The sequence below is a fragment of the Phyllostomus hastatus genome, unplaced genomic scaffold (assembly GCF_019186645.2).
Source record: "Phyllostomus hastatus isolate PE091 unplaced genomic scaffold, TTU_PhHast_1.1 phas_scaffold_182, whole genome shotgun sequence".
NCBI lineage: Eukaryota > Metazoa > Chordata > Mammalia > Chiroptera > Phyllostomidae > Phyllostomus > Phyllostomus hastatus.
Genome location: NW_025334013.1, coordinates 1,453,794 through 1,478,455, shown reverse-complemented (window position 1 = coordinate 1,478,455; position 24,662 = coordinate 1,453,794). Strand labels below are relative to the sequence as shown.

The 24,662-nt window shown below is 69.2% G+C and overlaps 1 protein-coding gene across 10 annotated transcripts in view; it reads right to left on the bottom strand.

Moving 5' to 3' along the window:
* PRDM16 (PR/SET domain 16) overlaps nucleotides 1-24,662 on the bottom strand; it is a 273,345-nt gene that overhangs the window by 17,548 nt on the left and 231,135 nt on the right. For 8 of the 10 annotated variants that reach the window (XM_045859399.1, XM_045859408.1, XM_045859398.1 and 5 more), the window contains 6 exons: nucleotides 21,562-21,696; nucleotides 12,933-13,035; nucleotides 7,750-7,963; nucleotides 5,944-6,091; nucleotides 5,416-5,569; nucleotides 579-1,998 (listed from right to left, as the gene is read on the bottom strand). In XM_045859399.1, coding sequence (XP_045715355.1) covers nucleotides 579-1,998; nucleotides 5,416-5,569; nucleotides 5,944-6,091; nucleotides 7,750-7,963; nucleotides 12,933-13,035; nucleotides 21,562-21,696 — 2,174 coding nt within the window. Of the gene's footprint in view, nucleotides 1-578; nucleotides 1,999-5,415; nucleotides 5,570-5,943; nucleotides 6,092-7,749; nucleotides 7,964-12,932; nucleotides 13,036-21,561; nucleotides 21,697-21,894; nucleotides 21,944-24,662 lie in introns of those variants that run through there. The other 2 variants (XM_045859407.1, XM_045859405.1) reach the window with 2 other exon arrangements.

Sequence of the window (24,662 nt, the reverse complement as noted above, 5' to 3'; positions counted from 1 at the left end):
AAGAGACACTGACTTCCTGCAAAGCCTCCCAAGCTTCCTCCTGCCTCCCCCGCCTTCCTTCTCCCCTGGGGGGGCCAAGGGGCTGCTGCTCTGCCTCCCCGGGGCTGCCAGGAACAGCCGGCTGTGGCTGTGATGAGCGGGGTGGGCGGCCGGGAGCAGAGGAGACAGAGCGCACCCAAGTTTTGTGGGAGGCAGGGGTGGTGCAGAGGTGACCGCTGGAGACAGAAGGGGGCCCGGGGTGGGGCCAGCAGGGGGCTCGGGAGACGCTCAGTCAGCCCAGCGGGTAGCCCAGGGGCCGCCAGCAAAAGGGGACCACGCACGTCCAGGAGGCCCGGCCCTGCCCTCCTCACCTGGCCTAGCCAGGCGCCCAGCCCAGGAACACCAGGTTCGGGCTCCGGCACTGACCCCCTGAGCCCCGGCGGCTCCGGCCCAGCCGAGGCAGAGGGATGGCCCTGGGGGTGGGGGTGGCGGCACGAGAGCCTGGCCCCGCAGGCTGCGCCCACCCTGCTGTCCGCCCCGCGGCGGCCCCCCCCCCCCCCCGGCCCCGGGGGAGAGCGGGAGGCGGGGCGTGTGGATACCTGTAGATGGGGTCCATGAAGAAGGGCGACGGCTTGGCGTAGTGCAGGGGCGGCTGCTGCGGCAGCTGCGCGGGGCAGGCCCTGGGCAGCCCCTCGCCGGCCCCCGGCTTGCGCTCCCCGTACACGTGGTTCTTGCGGGGCTCGCGCCCGCCGCCCCCGCCGCTCTGGCTGGCGCGGACGCGGCTGCCGATGCTGAGGTCCAGCGGCTGCTCCTCGCCCGGCACCAGGGCCGCCGTGGGCGCCGGCAGGAGGGGCTTGGCCTCTTTGGGTTTGGTGGTGAGGTCGAAGGGGGACTCGGCGCTGGGGCCGCCCCCCTTGAGGGCGTCCCGGGGTGACTTTGGCTCGGCCTTGACCAGCAGGCTGTGGGCGAGGGTGCGGTCCGCCAGGGGGTAGAGGGCGTGGGGGAAGTCGGGCAGGAACTGGAACGGGAACACGGAGGGGTACGGCAGCGCGCCCAGCCGCTTCTCCGGCACGCCCACGAGGCCTGGCCCGAAGTACTTCTCCGCGATGGAGGCGATGGCCTTGATGGAGTCGCCCGCAGCGCCGGACGCGGCCAGCAGCTGCTCGTCGGGGGGCGGGAAGAAGGAGTGCTGGGCGTAGAAGACGGGCACCTCGCCCACGCTGTTGGGGGCCCCCGGGGGCGCCGCCCCGCCCCCGCCGTGTGGCTTGCCCCCGGCCGCCTTGCTCTTGGCCTTGGCCTTGTCGTGCTCGCTCTCCACTTCACTGTCTAGGTCGGAGCCCGAGCCCGAGGTCGAGTCCAGGTCCGTCCCGGTCGTGGTGTTGACGTCCTCGAAGTCACTGCCGTCCGACAGGTCGCTGCCCCGGGACGCCAGCTTCTCGGGGTACGCGTCCTCCAGGCGGCCCTCGAACTTGTCCTCCGGCCCCGGGGCGGCCGCCGCGCCCTGCCCGCCGCCGCTGCCCATGGCCGAGACCAGGGGCAGGGCCGGGTTCCCCAGGGGGCTGGGCAGCTTGGCGTCCTGGGTGTGGTTCAGGGGGCTCTTGAGCAACGGCGTGGGAGGTAGCAGAGGCGGCCGGGGGTACAGGGACGGCGGGAGGATGCCGGGGAAGCCGGGCGTGAGCGCGGGGAAGGCCGGCGGCGCCGCGGAGAAGGGCAGGCCGCCCGGGTGCGGCCGGGAGGGGAAGTACTCGCCGAAGCCCAGGCCGGCGTGGTTGAGGCCGGGCGGCGGCTTCGCCTTGTCCAGCAGGGGGCCGGGGGCCAAGGGCAGGCCCGGGGAGAAGACGCCGCCCGGCGTGTAATGGTTCTTGCCCTCGCAGAAGCGCCGGTGCTTGTTGAGGGAGGAGGTAGTGCTGAACATCTGCCCGCAGTCCTTGCACTTGATCTGCGTGCGGCAGTCCGCGTGCATCCGCTTGTGGCGGCACAGGTTGGAGAACTGCGTGTAGGACTTGTGGCAGACCTCACCTGGAGCGCCAGCAGAGAGCAGACAGACACGCTATGAAATTACCGGGAAACGCCAACGCGGGGGGGGGGGCGTCGGGCGCCCTGACGCTTCTGGGGATCGGAGCGGCCGGCGCATGTGTGTGAGCGTGTATGTGCGTGCGTGCACATGTGTCCAGACTCATGCACAGTGTGTCATGTGATGTGTGACACACGTGTGAATCTCTGCGTGTCTGTTGCACGTTGTGCATGTGCCGGAGTGTGCATGTGCACACCTGCACACACATGTCCACACATGCACACAGGTGCACGTACACACCACCCTAGGGCTGGCCTCTGGTCACCAGCACGAGCTGACAAGGACCAGGGGGGCCCTGTGGTGCCCTGCAGTGTGGACAGGCTCCAACCCTCTTTGGGAAACGGGGTGCCGCCGCTCACTCCCTGCTCCCTGAGTGTCTGTGCCGTGGGGGCCCAGGTCCCCCGAACCGCTCCCGTGGCCAAGGTCACGCAGCCACGTTGGCTGCTGTGCCTCCCTTCCTGCCCGTGCCCGTGATGCGGCTCCGCAGCGTAAGGGGTGACCCTGACCGCCCCACAGGTGGCCTGTGTCCCAACGTTCCCAGTGTGCCCAGCTCCCCGTCCCCTCCTTCTGCCCCGGGCCCTGCGACCAACCCCCAGGAGACAGCGGTCTCAGAACCCCGGCCCGCGCAGGGGTTCTCAGCTGGGGAGTCCAGGCCCCGGGTGCGTGTGGTCGCTGTTTGGGGGTGGCCTGAGGTGGGGGTGGGACTGAAGGCCCAGCAGGGCCCTGCAGAGAGGGGCTGGGTCCGTGCTGGGGAAGAGTGGACCCTCCCCAAACTGGGTGAAGAGCCAGCGCCGGGCTCCGCTCTGACAGGGGAGGAGGGTGCCCGCCGGCGCCCAGCCCCAGCACCCCGGGGCCCAGGGGGCCCGGTCTCAGCCATCTCCCCGATGGCCTGCGAGCTGCTGTCCATGCATCAGCAGCCTCTCTTCCTCCTCCCGTCTCTGCAGCGGCGGGAGCAGCCCCCACCCCACCCCACCCACGGGAGTCTCTCCCTGCCCCACAGTTTGTGTCCTCGATGCAGCCGTGGCGCAACGAGGAGATCAGCGAGTGTCTTGCTCGCCGCCCATGCCCGCCGCCCTGACGTCACGCCCCGCGAGCCGGGGCCCCGGGGTCCTGTTCTCCAGTCACAGTGTCTCCACTTGTATCAGCCGCGCCGCCTTCCTGGTCGCCCGCCCCGCGAGGCGTTCTCAGGGCCGCTGGGGGGGAGCCCCGCCTCACCGCCTCCAGTCTGCCCCCTTGGGAGGCCGCCGCCGTGGGGCGAGGTGCCCCCGTGGGCGTCTGTAAGCACCCTCAGGTCCCCCGCCCAGCTCTGGCGGGGGAGGGCGGGCAAGGCCCTCCTCAGCTCAGGCCTGGCTGCACAGAACACGGGACGCCCCGCTGTGTCCCTGACCCTGGGGGCAGCTGCCAGGGCCCCCTTAGAGGCCGCTGTCATCCTGAGCTTGGACAGGTGCCTGGGCGCTGGGGCCTGGGGTACCCGGTCCCCGCCCACCTGCTCCCACGATGGAGGGGTCCTGCTGAAATGGGGGGGCTACGGTGAGGCCCCTAGGACCCTGAGGTCCCAGACCCCAGACAGCTGGCAGCTGGCTCAGAGCCAGCAGAAGTGACTGCTCGGGGACCGAGCGAGACCCGAGGACGTGGGGACCCGCACCTGTCGGAGGGTGGCTCCAGGCCCTGCCGGGGTGCAGGGGGCCCTGGCTCACCCTCACTGCCTCAGTTTCTTTTCCGTGAAGGGTGCGCAGGTGGGTGCACTCCCCACACACCCGTGCACACGCGCTCATCCCTCCCACACATGCAGTCACCAACTCACGCACACACACCCACACGCACACACGTGCACACTCACATCTAGTCACACCCCCACACCCACATGCACACACATGAGCCATCACCTGCCCAAGCACGTGCACACGTGCACACTCACACGCAGTCACACTCACACACACGCCCATGCAAGTGTCCTCACAGCCACGCCCCCGGCCCCTACACGCACACTCACGCCCACACGCATTTGCACTCACTTATCTAGATAACGTCCTTGTCTGAAAAGTGTCCACAAGGGGACGTCCCCCGGGAGCCCGGATTCTCCCTCCCTCGCACGCATGCACACACACGCATGCACGCACGCACACCCGGCCCTTACGCGGAGACACCGCCCGGGAGCCGCGCCGCCTCGGTCCGTGCGGGCCCCGAGGCGGGGGCTCGGGGCTGAGCTGCGGGGTTGTAGGGGGGCGGGGGGCTGGCCGGGGGCGGGGGCGTGCCCAGCGGGGCCACCCCCACGAGCCTGCGCGAGGTTTTCCTGTTTCTCAGCTTGAAAACCCCCAGCCCTGCGGGGTGTGCTCGCACCCCCCCCCCAGTGGGACATGCTTCCCACTGCACAGCCACGGCCCCCGGCCTCACTGCCACCCACCTGGTCGCTCCCCCCCGGGGCCCAGCAGAGGTCACCGCGCCCACCGTGGGGCAGAGTGGGGGCCGCTCGCCCCCTGCTCGGGCGTCCTCTCGCCAGGGCCTGGGGGCAGGACATGGCCCGCAGAGTTGACACCCGCGGGCTGGGGGCTGGGGGCAGGTCAGTGTGCCCACCCCCCGCCACGCGCACACACTGAACGACCCCCACTAGGGCGAGGACACCCAGACCCCAACTCCCCAGGCCCCCAGGGTCGCCCCTCCTGATACTGGTGCAACGGGGCCTGAGATGCGCCCGGCCGCCCAGCCCGCGGGGCCAGAGCCTGCGGCCTCGAACCGGGACCGGGGCTCCGCCGCAGGGCCTGGCGCTCCTGGCCCCGCAGGTCTCGGGGCTTCCGTTCCCTGCTTGGGCCCTAGAAACGGTGCAGACCCCGCTCCCAGGATTTCGTGAGGGCCCGTGAGATGATGCGTGTGAAACAGGGACTTAGCCCAGTGCCGGTGTGAACGGGGACTCAGCCCAGTGCTGGTGTGAATGGTGACTCAGCACAGAGCCGGTGTGAATGGGGACCCAGCATGTTGGGCCCTGCCGCCCACACGGCTTCCCCGTGGGACCCGGTGAGTGTCACCGGGATTGTCGTGCCTCCTGGGGCTCACGTGGGGCTGGGGCGTGAGCACAGGGAGAGGTGGGGGCGGGGAGGGCGGCTGCTGGCTCCTGCCGCGGGACCCAGGACTATTGCCCAGTCCCTCTGACCCCTCCCCATCCCCGCCCGCACCTTCAGCCCCTGCAGGGCTGAGCGGCAGGGAGGAGGCCCAGAGGGCGGAGGGAGAGAGCCGAGTCACCAGAGGAGAAGGTGAGACGGCGCAAAGCCGCGGAGAGGCGGCCTCGGGACCAACGGGGGTCCTCGCGCCCCCCGCCCGGCCCTGCCCGCCCCGCGGGGCCCGGGGGGGCGGCGGGGACGACTCACATATGAAGGGCTTGACCGTGCTGTGGATGTGCTTGTGCTGCTTGAGGCCCGAGGACGTGGCGAAGGTCTTCCCGCAGTCCGGGCAGGCGTGCGCCCGCGCGCCCACGTGCTGGGAGCGGATGTGCCGCTGCAGGTTGCTGGGGTCCGTGAACACCTGAGGGCACGGAGGCCGGCCGTGGGCGCCCCGCCCGTCCCGTCCCCACGGCCGCCGGACGGGGCCTCCCTCGGCCCTCGGCCCCAGCCCCGGGCCCGGCCGGGGTGGGTCTCCGCGGTGGCCGTGAGCCCCTGGGCGGCCTGGGGGAGCTGGCGAGGCTTCCCCCGACGCCGGGTCGTGGACAACAACCGGCCAGAGGGCTCCGTCGCCGTGACGTGGTGTGAGGAGGGACTCGGAGGTGGACACGGGGGAGGCCCGGGCCGGCCCCCTCGGCCCCCTCCCCTCCCAGCCCTGGGGCCGGCCGGCCTGCCGAGAGACTCGCCCCCCCGGGGAGATGGGGCGGGGCCGGGGGGGGGCGCCCGCGGGCACGGTACCTTCACGCAGTTTTCACACTCGAAGCGCTTGCCGCTGTCGTGGGACATCTGGTGGCGGATGAGGTTGGACTTCCAGTTGAAGGCCTTGGGGCACTGGTCGCACTTGTACTCGCGCTCCTCCGTGTGCACCACCATGTGCTGCTCCAGGCTGCGCGGGGGCGGGGGGGGGGGGCGCGGGGTCGGAGCCAGGCCTGGCGGCGTCTGTCCGTGCCACCCCCCCCCCCATCCCGCTCTGCACCACCCCTGGGAGGGAGGGGAGGACGCGGCCCTCACCCAAAACCACCCTCCAGGGGTCCCCAGCCCACACTTCCTGGCCTCTCTTCCGGACAGTTTTAACCTTGAAGCTAACCTTGGGCGGAGGAAGAAGGGGTTCAGAGACTTCCAGCACCAGAGTGAGCCCCAGCGTGGGAGTGGGGCCACCCCTGAGCGGCCTCGGGGTGCTCGCCGGCCCAGCCGGGCGGCACCGACCCGCCGTTCCCACACAGGGAGGCGGCCGGGGGTGCAGGCGCGGGTCTCCAACTGGACAGGGCGGGGCAGGGTGGGGTGGGGGCAGGCAGCGGGAGGCTGCTGGGCAGGGCCGGGCCCCGGATGCATGAGCGGCTCTAACCCACCCCCTGGGGGACCCCCCGCTTCTCCTCCTGGCCCAGGTAACCCCTGTTAATCTTCATGAGCAGAGCGGTGAGACATCGCGGCCCGCTAATTACGGGGCCCAGCCATCCGTTCAGACCCGAAGCGCCCGGTTCCCGTGCGCCCGGCAGACCGAGTGTCTTTCCCGTCGTTAATTGTGATTTATGTGTTTATGTAAAGAAAACAGGGACCCCCCTGGGCAGTGCTGGCCGCCCAGGGCCTCGGGCAGGGGCTGCTGGAAAGCCGGCTTTCCGTCATCTGGTCGTCCGCCCGGGGTGGACGCCTCCCTGTCCCCCGGGAGGGGCTGCCATGGGCGGGGCATCGCCCCCCCCCCAGCCGGTTGGGGACCCGGAGGGGCTGCACATCTGCCCTGGGGGGGCCAGGGGAGGGGCCGCGGTGGAGCAGGCTGCCTCGTCCCCTGCAGCACGGGGCCCGCGCCCCTGCTTTCCCTCTGCGGACCCTGGGAGGCCCGGCTCTCCTGGGGTCCTCCGGCCCTGAGGCCCGCCGGGCCCCAGGCAGCGGAGGGCCAGCTTGGGCCCACCCCCGGGGACGGTGTCCGGCACCACACAGCTGGCCCGGCCTGCCACACCCTCTTCTGCTGGGTCTCCTGGGACGGGCGGGCGCTGCCCTTGGGGGGCTGGCGCTGGTACCCGTGATGGGGGACCGGGGGGCCCCCGGGGGGCTCCTTCCCACTACTGCCCGCTGCCTGGGGAGCGGGCTGCGTGTCCGGACGGTCAGGCCGCCTCACCCAGCGCTGGGCAGCGGGGTGTGACTGCCCCCCGACTCGGGTCTCGGGCCTCCCCACAGCAGCAGCCCGGGGGCCTGACCCCAGTGGGCCGGCCTCGCTGCCCACCGCCTTCACACCCGTCTGCGGGCCGAGGAGCGGCAGGGCCCCGGCGCCTCAGCTGGACAACAGGTGGGCCCCTCAGGGCTGGGGGCTCGGACCAGGGCCCGGCCTTCGGGTCAGAGCGGGCTCGTGGGCCTGCTGGGCCTCAGTGTCCCACGAGCATGCGCCCCCGGGGGGCACCCTCTGCTCCGCCTGCCCCTGGAGGCCTTGGCCCATCGGAGACCAGGGCGGAGCCTCCGCCCTCGTCACGGCTCCGAGGGCCACCGCCCCGGGGTCGCTGGGTGGCTCTGGGGAGGCGGGTGGGCGGCGGGGGCGGCGGCGGCGTGCCGCACCTGTACTTGTCCGGGAAGGTCCGCTCGCAGTCCTTGCACTCCAGGGCCCGCCCGTCGCCGCCCCCGCCGCCCAGGCCCTGGGGCTTGAGCTCCTCGGCCAGGCCCACGTACAGCGTGGCCCCCACCGGGCCGCACGCATACTTCTTGTGCCGCCGCAGGTCCAGCTTGGACGGGAAGAGCTCGTCACACACGTCACAGCGGAACGTGGGCTCCTCTGCAAGAGAGAGCATTCGGGAGGTGGGGGGGGGGGCCCGACCCTGGCCCCCAGGGCCCACGGGGGGAGGGTGGCGGGGGCCCGGGGAGCCTGCCCCATGCTGGCCGCCCCCACTCCTGCTTCCTTCCCGCCCCGCTCCTGGGCCCAGGGGCGGCTGCCCCCCGGGGGATGTGGAGGCCCCGGGGACCCAGGGCCTGCAGGGACAGAGGCGCTGAGCAGCACTGCCCCCCCCCCCACTCCCCCGCAGGCCTCCGTGGGCTGGAGGAGGCCGGCGCTCGCTCGGGAAGGGAGCCGGGCCAAGTGCTTTGTTTATGAATCAGGAGAAGAAAGATGACAGAGCTCTAATGCATGTCATAAATTATCGTCGTCAAGGTCAAACAAATTAAAAGGGGGGCGGCTATTATGAAGTTTACGAGGCAGCATCCTGACCGGCCTGCCAAGCCAAACAATCGGCCCGGAGCTGTCAGTTTCCTGGGGGGACGACCTCCGGCCTGCCCAGCCCCCTGCCCCGGACCCCCCCCCCCCATCTCAGCGGCCGCCTGAGCGCGGCCTTCCCCGAGAGAGAGAGAGCGCGGCGGCCCCTCCCGAGGCCCCCGCCCCGCCGAGGGGAGCCCCGCGTCCCCACCCAGGGCTGCAGGGGGGCACGGCGCCGAGGATGCCTGCACGAGTGGGCTGCCTGTGTCAGCTGGCGAGCCCGCGTGTGGGTGTGTGGGTGCTTCTCGTGCAGGGGCGTGTGCCTGTGTGCACACGCCGTGTGTGCAGGGGCGTGTGCCGTGAGAGATTCATGTGAGTGTGTGTGACTGTTCCCACGTATTGGCACCCACAGCTGTGCGAGTGTGCCAACATGTCTGTGTGCCCACACTGGCGTTTGCCTTGGCATGCATCATACACGCACCTGGCATGTATGAGCATGTGTGTGTGCTTTGGTATGTGGCTACGTGTGTGAAATTTGTGTTTTCATACCTTCATGCCACGTGTGTGTATGAGTGTGCTTGGGCATCCGGGCGTGTGTGTTTCTGTGCGCACACATGTGCTGGGTTGCATGTGTCACAAACATTTGTGTGCAATGTGTCAGGTGTGCGTGTTTGCCGGTGCACATGTATAAATGAGCGCACGTTTGCATGCGAATAGGCACTTGTGATACATCGGTGTGAACATGTATGTGTGTTTGTGTGAATGCTCTCATGTTGTGTGTGCCTTTGCATGCACATGTGTGTATGCTCGTGTACCCCCATGTGCCCACGTGCCTGTGTGCGCATGCACACAGACCCCTGGGCCTGGCACTGGGCGGAGCCTGGATGCCCTGAGCTGAGCGCAGCCCGCGGGGCCTGGCCCTCAGGGTGCAGATGTCAGGGGGGCCGGGCGGGGTGGGCAGCAGAGGGGTTTCTCTACCTCCTGCCCCTTCGGGCATCAGAGAGACCACCACAGACACTCCCGAGTGCCCAGGAAGGCTGAGCAGCCGCCCAGCCTGGGCGGTGTGGGTGGGGGCGGGCAGGGAGAGGGTGGGCCACCCCCTCCTGACCGGATGCTTCCACGAGCCCACGGGTAGAGGCCCTGGTGGGCACTCCCTCCGGCGGGCCCCTGAAGCTTCCCGTGCGGACGCCCGAGGGGGAGAGGCCGGCCGCACCGCTCGGGGTTGGACGACACCCTCAGACACGCAGGCACCACCTGGCCTCGCGCGGCCTCGGCTCACGCCCTTGGAACAGGCAGATGTCGCTGGGGGGAGCCCCAGGGCTGCCAGGATGAGCGTGCCTGGGGCAGGCCGGGCACTCCCCAGGAGGCCATGCGACAGGCAGGCGTGTGAGTCGGGGACCGGCTGTCACCCCTTACGCCCTTCCTTGTCTTCAGAGCTCTCTCCGACCCCTGCACGTCTGAGCCCGCTTCAGAACAGAGCGGGCGCACGCCCGGACCCCACAGAACTGCGCCTCAGGCTCTCTCGGGCACGCTGGGCCTCGGCGGGCGCGCACGCTGGCGTCACGATCCGGTCGGAAATGCCGGCTTGGGTTTCCTCGTTCTGCACCCCGCTCAGAGCAACCGGAGAAGTTGCAATTTGAAAACAAAGAGGAACTGCCAGCCCCATGCATCCATAACGCCGGCCAACCGGTTTTCCTACGTTTGATCTGGAATCTGGACTTAAAGTGAAACCGCAGCCTGATTCTCCGTCTGACGGCATCGGGGGGCCTGGGGGGCAGGCACTCGCGCGTGGCGATGACGTTCGCCCTCCCTCGCCGCCTCCCACTCCGCTGCGGTCCACGTTTGCTCAGTCAAAGGACAGGGCCGGGGACTGGACAAGTCTAAGCCTCGCCCATCCACGCCGGGGTGTGGACAGGAGTCCCGGCCACCTTCCACGCAGGTAAGGCCGGCGCCGAAGGAACAGCTGAGGTGTGCGGGACGGGGCGGGAGGGGCGCACGGAGCCCTGGCGGCTGTCACTTGTCCAGCACAAGCAATCCTGTCTTACTGGAGCCTGGAGGGGTGCGGGTATGTCATGTTACACTGTATCGAATCCGACTGTAGCGCATTGCGTTACACTGTGTTACATTGTATCGGATCACGTTGTCTACGGCAGTCTCCTGGCTTCCACCCACTGCGCTGCATCCGCTTGCCCTTCGCGTGGAGAGCGGGGGAGAGTTAATAATTCTGAGCCTTTCTCAAAAGAAAAGCACATTTGAATGGACATCATTTTCTTTCCTTTTTTCCAAGAGCTCCTGAAAAAGGTCTCCTGAAAGAGAAACCTCTCCCCTCTCCACGGAAAGAGTAAACACAAAACAGAATGTCCGGAGTTGGTGGGCGCAAAGGCGCCCCCTCTGCTCTCACGGGGAGGATGGCGGGACCCGCTTCTTCGAGGAGCTGCCGCCCGGACACAGCAGTCCAGGCCCAGGCCAGCCGCCGGCGACCTGCCCGCAGCGCCGTGGCCAGCCGGGGCCGCCGTTTCTTCCACGTGACCTGAACGGTGTCCCGGCAAAGCCCCCCGCCCCCCACAAGAGCACATGATTTTGACTCAACACGGCAGTGTCCTCCTGGAAACCGGGTGGTGGGGGGCCGCGGGGGCTGCGGCTGGGGCAGACGCTCCGCCTTCCGTGCGAGCCCCCACGGCGGCTCGTGGGCCAGACCCGCCTTTGCTCGCCTCTCTGAAGGGCCGTCAGCCACTTTCGATGGTGGGGCAGGAGCGTAACAGAAAAGTGGGGCAGTGCCTGAGGGGCTCGGAGAGCCGGGGGGGACACAGTTACGAGGCATCTGCATGCTGATCCGCCCGCCCCGCGGCTCCAGGCGGGCAAAGCCCACCCCAAATTCCCGCCGCGATAGGGGCCGCCGCAGTGAGCTGGGCCCGGGATAAAAGATTTTTATGATGATTATCTTAGTGAGGAACACCGTTGCGTTTCCTTTCTGTGCCTAATCGGGGGGGCGGGGGGCGGGGGTGCTGTTGGGGGGCCCAGGAGATGATCCCGAGAGCCGAGAGTCTGGAAAGGCAAATATTTGATGCCGGACGATCATGCGTGGCAGGCAATTGGCCCGCAAATGACTGATAAATTATTAGGAGAATGTAGACTCGGGTTACCTAAGATCAGGGGCCGCAGGGGGAGTGGGGACCGAGGTTTCTGGAACCTTCTGGAAGACGGAAACTCCGCCACACAGACAAGACCCGTCTTCGAGCGCGCCGCCCCAGCTCAGCCTCCTCTCAACAGCTTTCCGAGGTCCGGGCGCCAGTGGGGGTGCACAGGTCTCCCCACAATGGCTCCAGGGAAAATGCGACCGTCCCCCGGCCACCCCGGCCCCAGCCGTTCATTTCTCTCTGCCCGACGGCCTAATGAAAACCAAACCTCGAAGGACAGCACGGATGGGCTCCGGCTCGCCAAACTGTCCTCCGGGCCGGCCGCCTTGGGGACGGCTCAGGGCCACGGGCCAGGGGGCGTCAGGGAGGCCGGGCTCCTGGCCGCCGGTCTGGCTCGAGGTCGAACGGAAAGACGGAGGCGGAGAGCTCGGAGCCTGCTCCCCGAAGCTTCCCGGGAACCCCAGCACCCGGCCCAGGCCACCCCTGTGCTGCGACGCTGGAGCGGTCCTTTAAGGAGACGCTGTCGGCGGCAGGACCCACTGAGCTGCGGTGTGTTCCAGGGGAGGGCGATGCGGACGGAAAGGAACCCCCTTCCTCCGGCTCGAGACATCGGGGGCTCCAAAGACGGCCGGGGCGGGGGGGAGACTGCTTTGCTGTTCCCTTCGGGCTCTCAGGGGAAGAGAAGCGGCCATCCGCACAGGGCGTTAGTGGCCAGTCCCCGGGCGCCCCTCCATCCGGCTTTCCCTCCGTGGCTGAACCTGGCTCCGGAACCCCCAGGCGTGTCCCGGGCACCCTAGCCTGTCTGTGACTGGGCTCTCCTCGGCTCCCCTGGAGCCGCATTTCGGTGGGTGGTTGGGGGAGGGGCGTGTGCTACCGGCCAGGCCCCGAGGGATGCGGCACCCGACAGGGACGCTCAGACCGCCGCGCAGCCGCCGCCGCAGTCCCGGCGAGGGACTGAGGAACTGACGGAGCTGCGCCCGACCCAGGACCGGCCAGAGCTTCGCGCCCCCCTCTCCGAGAACGCACCCACCCTCGGCCTCCCTCCCGGACGGCCTCCCTGCAGCTGCAGGCGGGCTCTGGCTCCCACGTCACGGGTGTCCTCTCCTGAGTGAGACCGCGATTTCTCCCGGGGCGCCCAGATTTCTCCGGGAGGCGGGCGCTTCCCAGCCACAAAACCGGGGACAGCCAACGACGCTGCCGCTGTCCGTGACAACAACAACTGTTGTGAGAACACCTGCCACTGCAGAGGGGCGCGTGCCACACGACCCCCGGGCCCCCGGGCTGAAGTGCTCTCTGGGGCACAGGGCAGGGCTCGCAGGCCCCAGGGAAGCAGAGAGCGGAGGCCGCCCGCCTGGGCAGCAGCTGGGGGCGCCTGGCCCCGTCGTGCATGGAGTGAGGGGCCCCAGGCGGGGGCTTACCGTCCAGGCTGGGGGGCACGGCCCCCAGGGAGCAGGCGCCCTCCTTCACGTGCACCAGCAGCTCTTCTCCGGGCCCGATGTCCTTGATGACTTTGTAGTAGATCTGGGGCGGAGAGACCAGAGCAGGGGTGGGTGAGCGTCGTCCCACCCGGCACAGCAGGGAGTGGGGGTTGGGGGGGGGCCGCGCCCCGCACACCTGCCGTCGCCGGCCGGGGAGGCTGCCGGCCCCCTGGTCACTCCGGAGAGCTTCCCCTCTAGGGCTTTGCGGGGTGTGCTCAGGAGAACCACAGTCCTCTTCGCATGTGTTTCATCCAGTTTGGGGGGGCGTACAGGGGGTGTAACATTAAACCGATGAGGGGCAGCCCCGAAGTTCCGAAGCAGGGAGTGTCCTGCCCGTCGGCGGTGGGGCCCGAGGGGACTCCTTCGGCCGACGTGTGTGTGAGTGAGGGAGACGCCCTCTACCCTTATGGGGGGGGGCCCTTGGGTCAGCAGTGAGTGTGGGTGTTAATGGAAGTGGCCGTGACCTCAGACAGAGACCCCAGGGGCTGGGGCCCGGAGAGCCTCTCGTGAGTGTGGACCCCCACTGAAAGTGGGGGGCGGGGGAGGGGCGTGGTGCCTGCTGCAAACTCGATGCCCTGCGTCCACCGGGGATCTGAGACGGGGGACGTCCCTGAACTTGGGGCTCAGGGCAGATGCTGCAGCTGAGGCCAGTGTGGAGCGTCCAGCCTCGGTCGGTGCTCTGGGCAGCCCGTAGCTGGTCAGTGCGTCCCCTGGGACAGGGCCGTTGGCACCGGAGGTGGCGGCCGGGAGCCGGGAAACTGGAGCACCGCGGAAGGACAGCGTGGCCAGGCCCACGTGGGGCGGGGCCCAGGGGACAGCCCCCGAGGTCTGGGCGGCTCTGGGGGCAGGACCACGCCTTCCCAGTCTCACCTGGGACCCCCTGACTCCTGGCAAGCACAGGGAACACGCACGCTCCGGCCGGGGGGCTCCCACTGCTCGTGCGAGCAGAGCTGGCACCGGGGAGCCCTGCCTCCCAAGTCCGGGACCGTCAGACAGAGGGGCGTCTTGTAGGCCGCCCCACGCACTGCCTGCCACCCGGCACGTGGGCGTGGGGCCCCAGTCAGATAACGGCAACCGAGGAACTTCCGGAAGCCCGCAGGCCCAGCGGCAGGCAGGACAGACGGGCAGGGCAGAGCGGGACCCACCTGCCCTGGGAGACGGGGCGAGGTGGGGTGGGGTGGGGCACAGGTGTCAGACCGGGCCTCCCAGCAGCAGCTGGACAGGGGTCAGGCGCCCCAGAGACTGAGCGGGCACATGGCCTGCCCCCCTCCCCCGGTGCCCCTCCCCCGCAGCTGCCCTGGGAAGCATCTGGAAGGCTGAGCTTCCTGAGAGCGTGTGGGGTCCCTTCCCGCTCACCCCCCGGGGCACGTGCAGGTGCGGACTCCCTCACAAACTGGCCATCCTCACTCCACAAGGACACCGGGAACTCACAAAGGGGCGCCTTTAGCCACGCTGCGTCCCCACACCCCCCTGAGTGTTGTGCCGGGGCCACGAGGGCAGCGGAACCGCCGGCAGCAGACCCTCGGCCCTGGCACACACCTCCCTGGGGCCGAGATCGCGCCGCCCCTGCGCATTGGTCGTTCTATCAGGCCGTGCCTCTCGGCCGCCGGGAAAACAAGGGCAGGGTGTTAGCGTGCCGCATGGACACCGGACCGCCTTAACCTCTGTAGTCAAACCAGCTGTTGCTAACATGCTGTGGGCTTTGTATCATTGTATCCCCAAAACTACAGCGGCCGAGTCATTGTTTCTGGAACAGGCGGACTTGAGACGCTGGTTTTGGAATCCGGCCGACAGAGTGCCCGGGGCTCCCAGCCAGTGTCCCCGAGCGCCGGGGGGTGGGTGAGTCAGGGGTCGGTGACTGATAAGCAGGGACCTCGAGCACTTTCCCTCCCACAGTCGGCAAGTGCATGTTCAACGCCGCCCCTCGCCACCGCGGACCGCGCCTCAGCGTCCCTGCGCACAGGCTGGCTAGGCCCCTGAGCAGAGAGGGCGGGCTGGGGCCAGAGCTGCGACTCCCGCAGGTCCCCGTTAGGGGGCAATGTGGACCCGCCCCCCAGTCGCTCCGCGCGGTTGCCCTCCGCGCCCGCCGCAGGGCCCCGGACCGAGAGAGGTGGGCCGTGCGCTCTGACCTCATCCTGGCTCTGCGCGCGCGCGCGCCCCGGGGGCGGCGGCGCCCTCCACGGCCGGGCTCGTGCGGCTGGGCACCGCCGCCTCCCTCCTCCGTCAACCCACTTCACTGCCCCCGGAGCCCACCAGCCTCCCAGGACCACCCCCGCCCCACCCCCTCTGGGGGCGCCTCCGGCCTGCGGTGGCCCCTAGGGCAGCGGGGCCTCCTCCGACCCCCTCCGAGGGCCGCCCCCACCGGCACTCCGAGGCCGCCGCGGCCCCGCCCCCCAACCCCCTTCCTAGCTGGGACCCTTCCACACCCGCACCCCCAATCCGAGGGCCACCGGACTCCGTCTGATGCCCTCCGAGGCTGCCTGGCATCCTCGGGGAGCGACCCCGCCCCGGAGCCTCAGAGGGCGGGTACAGGACGCTGGGCCTCCGGGGGCAGTTTGCTCGCGGCGGTCGACCCCTCCCCCCGCCCGGGAACCCTTAGGACTGCCGCCCGTGCGCGCGCCTGGCCGGGCGCGAGCGCAGGACCGGAGGGCGGTGGAGCGGTAGCCTTGACCTCCCGGACTTGGAGCTGCAGACGGAATTCATCTCTATTAGCGTTAATCGCCGGGCCCAGGCGGGGCTGGGGTGGGGGTCGCTGCCCGACCGCCTCCACCTGGGGGAGGGGCGAATCGGCGCAAACTTTTCCAAACGCCGCCGCCGGTGGGTCTTCGCCAGCCAGCCGCGTGGAGGTCTGCACAGAAGCTGCTGGCGTTTTTACGACCGGTCCCCAGTGGCACTAAAGCCTTATCAGCCAGACGCGCTGACAAAGCGCGGTTCCTGCTCCGCTGGGTCGGCGACTCCACGGGACAAAGGCCGGGTTTAGGAGGGACCGAGGCTTGGCTGCTCCCGGCTGGAGCGGGAGCCAGCTGCGCCATCACTGTGCTAGGCGGCCCTGCCCTGCGGGACCCGTCGCACCTCATTGCAGCGCCTTAAAATTCTGGGAGTCGGCCCGTCATCGCCTTCCTGTCATTGTCCGTCCCTGGGTCCCTCACCCCGCGACCCGGGGCCACGGCAGCCGCAGGCAGGGCCAGGCCCAGCTCCGGAGTTTTCCCAGGAGGGGAGGGGGGCTCTGTGGCTCCAGGGGAAAGCCCCTGCTCTCCGAAGCCGTTTCCCGCGGGCGCAGCGGCAGGAAGGAAACCCCGTGTTTTCTCAAGGGGCAGATCCAAGGGCCCCTGCCTTTTTCCGAGCTGCCCGGGTTGTGCGCCCCGTTCGGGCCCCGCCTCGGGACGGGCCCCCGCGCCCAAGCGAGGCCGGGACGCAGTCTCTCCCCGGGTTCAGACCCGCCGCCGCAGCCGCCGAGTTTGCCAGCGCCCGTAACGGTCGGCTCCAGCGGCCTTGAAAACGACACCACCAGACACGCTGGGTCTGACGCCGAGTCCCAGCTGCAGGGCCCCGGCCTCTTTGTGGGGACAAGGGTTTTATTGGACCGGGGCACACGGCACCCCGACAGGGCCCTGGGCGCCGGGACTTCCTCAGCGGGGCCCTGCCTGTGTCTCTCCCCCCCGTCATCCCCCCCGGGCACAAGAGGCGCTCCTTGTGGGTGAATGGGGGGGGGGAGACGCACCCTGGGGGCCACGTCCCCAACGAAAGGCAGAGGACTTGCTCAGAAGAGCTGGGTTTCGTGGGTCCGTTTCCAGCGGCCCTTTAAGAAAATGAACCTCATCCTCCTCCCCCCGCGACTTTCTCCAAGACAAAGAAATAGTTCCCATGTACAACGGCTGTCAGTTTGGATACTCTCTCCGCACAGCTCCTTGCGTTTTCTTTTTCTTTTTTTAAATATCAAATCAGTTCACAAGGATAAATACTCTCCTCTGATATAAACACTGAAGGTCCACAGTTTTGATTTCTACTTAAGCTCAGGATTCTCCCATTGAGACGCCACGGCCGCGGGCGGAAGGGACCCGGCCCAGGCTCCGGCGAGGCCCCTCCCGGGGGCAAACGAGTTTTCTGAGGAGCTCGCCGGGGCTCTGGGGACCCGGCCGCCCCCACCCCGCCCGCCCCGCTCCGACCAGCCTGAGAGGCTGCGAAGGAGGGTGCAGACGGGAGGGTGGAGACGGCTCTCGGGGAGCAGCTCACCTCGCACAGAGCCCACCTCTCCCCGCCCTGGATTTGGAAATGCGTCCGCGGTGCCGGAATTCCCCGGGCCTCTCGGGGCCGTGGGAGGGGCTTCTCCCGGCGGCGGCGGCGGCACGGGGCGAGGGGCACCGGGGAACCCGGGTCCCTCTACGGAAACCGGTGCAGGCAGAGCCGTCCAGCGGCACGGCCACCTGTCCCCGTCCTTCTGAGCGAGGACGTCCGTCTGGGGGCCATGCCTGGCTGGGCCTTTTCTTTTCCCTTTCCTTCCTTTCCTTTCCTTTCCTTTCCTTTCCCCTTTCTTTTCCTTTCCTTCCTTCTCTTCTGTTCTCTTGGGGACACCGAGGAGACTAGGTGGGCTCCCGCGCTGCATCCTTGCTTCAGGGACTTTGGAAGTGCCGCTGTGTACCTGCACAGTCTGTGTCCCCCAAAGGCGGGCCCTGACTCCCAGGGAGAGCTGCGGACGCCGGGGCCCCGCGGCCGGCGGAGGGGTCCAGCCGGTGCAGTTCGGGAAACAGCGCAGGCGATGCTCCCGGGTCCCGCAGGGGCGGCGTGGGGGGCGGGGGTGGCCTTTCTGTCTCTTTGCCCTCCTCATCTGCACCCCCGCGGTGGGGGCCTCCCCCGGCCTGGCCCGGGTGCCTGTTCTCTCAGGGCCGGGCCAGGGCCCAGCAGTCCGGGGGTCGGGGGTCGGCCCCAGCCGCGGGCTCCGGGTCGGGGGAGGGTGGCAGGAAGGCAGCCCCGTCCTCTGGCCGAGGGACGGGGAGGCTTGGTGTCTGACCCGCCGCTGGCTTCCCTCCTGCGTCTGCGTGGCTGAGGCCGCTCGTGTCTAAACCTTCACATTTCCCTGGGATTCTCCTGCCGCCTTCCCAGCTGCCCGAACACGAAACATAGGTCCTCACGCTCATCTGTTGGTCGTGCGGTTTGGACCTGGGTGTTGTTTCTCTCTCTGTCTCTCTCTCTGTGTAAACTACCGGTCACAGCGCCGTGGTCTTCGTCACCCCGGACGGGCCCAGCCGTGAAGCACCCGTGTGATGAAGGACGAGGAGGCTGAGAAGCGGTCACAGCCGGGTGGTCTTCGGACGGGGCCGTGGGCTGGGTTTGTATGTGGTTTGCCAGGAGAGGGTCCGTTTGCTCCGAAGACGGCGCCGTGAAGTCGGACGGCTCCTGAGGCCGGGCGGAGCGGAGCGGACGTGTTTTTTTCCGCCCTCTGGAGCCCGGTTCAGACGCGCGGACCTGGACCCCCGCCGTCCTCACTTTCAAAGGCAGAGTCGTGTCCAGTGGGTTGGAAGCAGCCGTTTGCACGGGCCAATCCATCCACGCACAACTTTCCCTTACGGGACCATGGCGGGGGTGGGGGGGGGTGAGCCCAAAGGCAGAAGGGGCCCGTCCCCGTGCCGGGGCAGAGCAGGGCGGCGGGTGCCCGAGGACCGCCGCCGAACGCCCGGCCCTGGCCGACGGGGGGCCAAGTGGGGGCGACAGACCGAAAGCAGAAGGAAGACGCCCGGGCGGATAGGGGGGCGGCGCCGCGGCCCGGGAGCCCCCGGGTGGCGTCCGGCATGGCGTGGGCTCGTGCGCGGCCCGAGGTCACCGGCCGGCTGATCGGCGCTTGAGACGTTTTCTGTTTGACCCGGGAAAGGGGATCAGCCACCTCTGCTTCCACTTTAGGGGGGCCGGCACCCGAGGGCCGCCGGAGCCCCTCGCTCGGCCCCGAACGTGCTGCCCGCCCCCTGTGGGCCTTCCTGCGGCCGGGCCAGCCCTGGGCGGGGGGCGGGGGGTGCTCAGAGCGGCAGGGGACCGAGCAGAGGGTGGCGGCCAAGAGGAGAGCCGGGAGGAGGGCTGCGATGGCTGAGTCCCACGCCCGTGGGGTCCACGCAGTCCGTGGGGAAGACGGCCACCTTCACGTGCACCCCGAGCCTGGCGCTGCCTGGGAGGAAGAGTGTGGGTGAGGGGGGGCTCTGTGACGGCACCTCCCACAGCAAGAAGGCTGCAGGCTGGGGGGCTCCTCGGGGAACCTGTGGACACTTGCTGAGTCCCCCCAAGTCCCATTTGCTCTGTCTTCCCCGAACCCCCATGGGGGGCACAGGCGGTACCTGGGGGGGTGCAGGGAGTGCGGGGGTGCTGGGGGTGGGCGGGCAGTGGGCGGCTGTCTGAGGAGCCTCCAGGCAGGAGAAGGCCTGCCCCCCGCCCCCGCCCAGGCACTGTGCCTGTGGGCGCCTGGCCGTGCCCTGGGCTGGACAGGCACTCGCTGCCCTGAGCCCGTCTGCCCCCGAGAGGCCCGGCCGCCAGCCCGGGCCCTGCGGGCTGGGGGGACCCCGGGGTGCCCCGTGATCCCAGGCATCCCCGTGCGGTCCAGAGCTGCCTCCAGGCGGCCGGCTCCTCTCCCCCGAGGAGGGCTGAGCGGCTCACAAGCTCCAGGTGCAGAGCCTGCTCTGCTTCGGCCGTCGCGGCGTTGCGCTGGCTCGGATGCGCGCCCCACGTGGCTCCGAGTCGGTGTCCCAACGTGGGGGTGACGGTCCCCCCGAGGCCGTGTTGGAGAGAAACACCCGCAGGTGGGGAGCCGTCGGAGGCACGGAGACTGTCCATGGGGTCCCCGGGACAGAGCCCGGCACGGCCGTGACAGAGCTTCCGGCCGGCGAGCGCCGGCGGAGGGGCGTGGGTTACCAGAAGAGACGTGGAAAGGGTGGGGGGCGGTGTTCCTCCCGGTGGGAGGCATCGCGGCCCCTCCTGACCTTGGCGGAAGGCGCAGGCAAATCCGTCTTCCCACTTGCTGCGGCCGGCGGCCGGGGAGCTGAAATAAACGCTCCCTTGAAACAGCAACAATGAAACAAAGATGTCTGGAGACAGGCTGCTTTCTGAGAAGACTGTGCATCGAGATGACACATCTGTTTGCTTTCCCAAAAGCTTGCGGCGTGAACATACGGACTTCCCGGCCTCACCCAGGGTCCGGCACGCTAGCACGTCGGTGTCCGAAGGGGAAAACCGGGGTGCTCCGACGTTCCCTTCCGTGTGCCCCGGGGGTGCGGCTCGGGCCCGGCCCCTGGGCGCGAGGTCGGTCGGCAGCCGCGGACACACGCTGTCTCCGAACCGAGGGCGGCGAGACCGTCCTCCGATGAGCCTTGAATCTAACTGTCCTGTGCTCAACATTCACTGACAGCTAGGAAGGAAATTTCTTTTCAAGGTCTGGTCTCATTTTCACGAGTGTTCTTGTGCTTTGTAGCTGTAGGTGTTTGTTTCTTTTTGCAGTTGAAAAAAAAAAGTTATTTCCAGAATGTTGGGTCCTCACTAAAAGCCGTGGATGTCCCGGGAGCAGCGGCAGATTCGAGCCCCGTGTGTCCGGCGCCAGCTGCTGTCCCGAGGGGCCCTGCCCGGCGCAGGCTGGTCCCCGCCGGGGCCGCTGAGCAGCTGCGGGAGAGTCGCCCGCCAGCCCACGGGGTCCCGGGGACCGCCCTGGCTGTGCTCTCCCCGTTTATTAATGCCAAACCGTTTCCCCAACGTCAAGAGCCTCGAGCCGATGTTAATGGTTTGCACAGGCGACGGCGAGAATGTGCCTTTTGTTATGTGGTCTCCGCAAACATTTTTGAAAGCAATGGAATCCTTTGTGCAAATGAAGTCTCATGTGTAACCCCAAGATATTACGGGCAAAAGCAAACAGCTCTGATGGAAGGGCCTGGGGCCCCCCACTTCCCAGGAACCCCCTCCTCTGGGGACACAGCCAACACGTGGCCCAGGAGGCCTGGCTCCAGAGCGAGCTTGTAATTAAAGCCGCCACGGAGCGGCTCCCGGAGCTGGGACACGCCGTCTTTCTGGTCCCGAGAAAGGCCGCACGGGCCTGCTGTCCCGGTCAGCTCTCGGGCTGGACACCGGCCATGCAGAGCCAGAGCTGGAGGTGTCGGCAGCCCAGGGACGGCCCGGACACCCGCGGTGAGCGAGTCGCCGCAGCAGGCTGGCCCGGCCACCCCTGCTGGAGCCGAGGGCCGTGGGCGGCCGGTTCCACGGCGTGTTCCGACGCAGCGCCAAGCAGACCGTCCCAGCTCCCTGCCCCTCCCGCGTCTGCCCGGCGGCCGTCCCCGTGGGAGCGCGGACCCTGCCCGGAGCGCGTCAGCCCCGGCTGCCTTTCCTCACACACACCATCAGCTTTTGGCTCCCTCAGGCTGCTGGGCCCCGGCCCGATGGCCCCGATGGAGCCCCTGTGGGGTGTCACCGAGCTCCCGGAAGCTCTGGGCTGACCGAGTGTCAGATGGCCGCCCCCAGGCGGGACGGGGCTTGGCCAAAGCACGTGGCAGCGGCCAGCGGACCCAGCGCGCCGGCACCCCCACGGCTGCAGGGGCAGAGGACCCACCTGCTCATTGATCTGACACATGGTGAGGTTCTGGTCATCGCAGGAGCACGCCACCCGGATGTACTTGAGCCAGCTGCCGGCCCCGGCCTGCCCGGCATCCACGCAGAACTTCTCGCCGCCCAGGTCCTCGGAGATCTGCCCGGGGAGACGGAAAACCAAGCGGGTCAGAAGCATCCTTCTCCCAAGGGGCCGGCCGCTTGGCTCCGAGGAGCAGGCGGCTCGGCATCTGGGCATCTGGTCAGCGGCGAGGCCCTCGGCCCACCCCGCCCACCCGCCCACCCGCCCAGGCGCCCCCGCAGCCCCGTGCAGCGGAGGGGCCTCCTCTTCTCTCACCCGGCAGATCGCCGGCCCAGCATTAAAAGGGCCACCAGCGTCGCGAACGCTCGCCACCAAAGTTGCCCCAGGTGTGAGGAAGCCTGGGCCGCTGGGTCTCAGAGCAGAGCCCTCTACGGGGGGGGGGGGGGGCGGGGAGGGCGGGGGCAGGGCAGCAGACGCCCGTCCTCGAGGGAGAAGGTGTGGGGGGGCGCGGCTGCGGACCGCCTGGGGGGGCGCCTGTGCGCCCCGCCCTGAGAGTCAGAAAACACGCCGTTTTCTGGAAACTGGAAGGTTTCCTCTGACACCGTGGCCTGTAGCCACGCAGCCTCTCGCACGCCCGCGGGGCCACCGGCTCTGCCTGGCTGCCGCCGCCACCACAGCTGCCCAGGGTCGCCTTGGACCGGCCCCGTTGTGGACAGAGAGGCCTGACCGCCATCCCAGCTCAGGGAGAGACAGCTGCAGCTGCGGCCCCCCTTGCCCCGCCAGCCCCGTCCCTAGGGAGGCGCGGTGCAGCCGCATCGGGGTGACCCTCCGGCCCGGCCCGGCCCGGCCTGGGGAGCACGGGAGGGGAAGGGGCCGAGGCCCCCTCTGTGCTGAGGCCCCGGGGTGCAGGTGTGTGCCGCTGAGCAGGCGGCGGGGGCAGAGCGACGGGAGGACCCAGCAAAGCCGGGGCAGGACGCGGCGGCCTGTACCAGTGCCAACGGAGGAGGCCGGCTCTGGGTGCCCCGGCCTGTCCCCGGGAGGGTCTCCCTGGGGCCCTGTGGTCCACCAGGGAGTGGAAGGGGAAGGTGGCTGTTCCCAGGGGCCGGGAGAAGACACCTCTGGCCAGAGAGTCTGCGTGCTTTATAACACAGTTCAGGGGGTCCCCAAATATCCACAGTCACTTCCTAAGTGGCCAAGAGCCCCACAAAGCTTTGGGGGGGACACAGAACCTGCCTGTAGTCTGTCTGTGCGTCCAGGCCCACGGCCCCTCCCGCAGCCCTCGGAGCCCCAGGGGGGGAGGGAGGGGCGCTGTGGCAGCGGGTCCCTCTGTCCCCCTCCTCCCCCCACTGCCAGGCCAGCCCCCGGGAGACCAGGAAGGGGTGGGGCCTGCTCGGACCCACATCAGGAGGCAGGAGGCCCTCGGGGGCGGCAGTGGGCAGGTGGGGGGGTGCGAAGGCCCCGAGGGGCCCCCCCTCTCACCTCCCACCACCGCTGCAGGAAACCCATCGGAAAGGCCCACCACACAGGGCCTGCGGTCAGCGGCTCCTCCGCCCGCCAGGCCGCCTCGAGCCTTCCTCTGTGACCCGAGGGCGGGGCGGGGGTTGGGGGGGGTGTGGCCGGAGCGCCTGGGGTCCCCACCCCACAGCATGTGCCACACGGGTGCCGGCGGGGCCAGGGAGTCTCTCTGGCATCTCTGTGTGTGTGTGTGTGTGTCTCTGTCACCCCCCAGCCCCCCGGTTTCGGTGCTCCTGGGGTCAGCCGGCTCAAGGGGGCCGCGTGGCCTCGGCCCCCGGGGGCCTGGGGCCTGTCTCCCGGACCCCCCGGAAGAAGGGCCAGGTAACCAACAGATTAACGGACGGCCATTCTCCTCGCCACCCAGCGTGCATGCGTGTGCACATGGGTGTGTTTGTGTGCTTGACAGGGCTGCCACTCAGATGGGTGTAGGCGGCATTCACTGCGTTTTTGGAAGAGAAAAATCAACTCCAGTGAGGAACTGGCCCTGCCTGTCCCCACAGGCCCCCTTCCCTACCTTCCAGGACCCCCCCACCCCCCACATCGCTCCTCCTCACGTGTCTCCAGGGGGGGCCTGCACGGGGCCTTCCGCCTGCAGACCCCCCACAGCAAGGGCTCCCAGCACGGACCGGGCTCCCCTGGCATCCCCTCTCCTTCCTCACCCCACGGAGCATGCCTGGCCCTACAGGTTCTCCTTCTGGGGGGAGGTGGAGGGAAGCCCGGAGGCCGAGGGCCGGGCAGCCTGCTGCCTCCCACGTCCACGGGTGACTGGGAGATTCCAGGCTGACCCCACCGACCCCACTCTCAAGCCCTTCCTTGTGGCCGGTGCGCGAGCCCACACCAGCGGGCACTGGGCTCCTGGGGCGTCGGGTCCGTCTGGGACCCAGTGTGGCCCCAGTGCGGCCCCGGGGTGTCCCTGGAGGAGGGGGGGGCCCTGCCTCCCGGGGACCTGCCGCCCGCCCTGTGGGACAGCCGGTCCCTCCCCCTCAGTCCGGGAGACCTGGTTCCAGCCCCTGACCCTGTGAGTGGTCACCGGGGGGCAGTTACTCCCTGGTGGTCCCTGAGGTCAGAGGATGTCCCCTCTCCCTGGCGGGCACGCTGGCTGGCTGGCTGGCCGGGTGACAGAAGATGTCTTGGTTGACCCTTTCCTTCCCAAAAGACGAAAGCTCTGCCTCTGAGAGGCCCAGCTGGGGAGCCCGCCCTGTCCCCCAGTCTCTCCACGCGGAGCGGCGCTTTCCTGCCCGACCCCAGGCCGCCCGCCGCTCCCACCCGCGGCCGGAGCCCCTGAAGGGAGCTGCCCGATGCCCAAGCCCCCCACTCGGAGGCCCCCGGCCCCTCGCCCCCACCCGCGCCCCCAGCTTGTGAATGGCCCCCACCAGGAAGGCGGAGGTATGAAGCAAAGGAATGGAAACATTCTCTTAACCTTGACAGTTTTTTTGCACATCGTTTGAGGTTTCCCTGCACTTGTAATTTGCGGGTTCCCTCTGGGCTGCTTCTCCCCTGTCTCTCGGACTCGGCCAGCCGCGGGCCCCACGGGGGGGGGGGCGGGGTGGCGCAGGCGGGGGCGCACC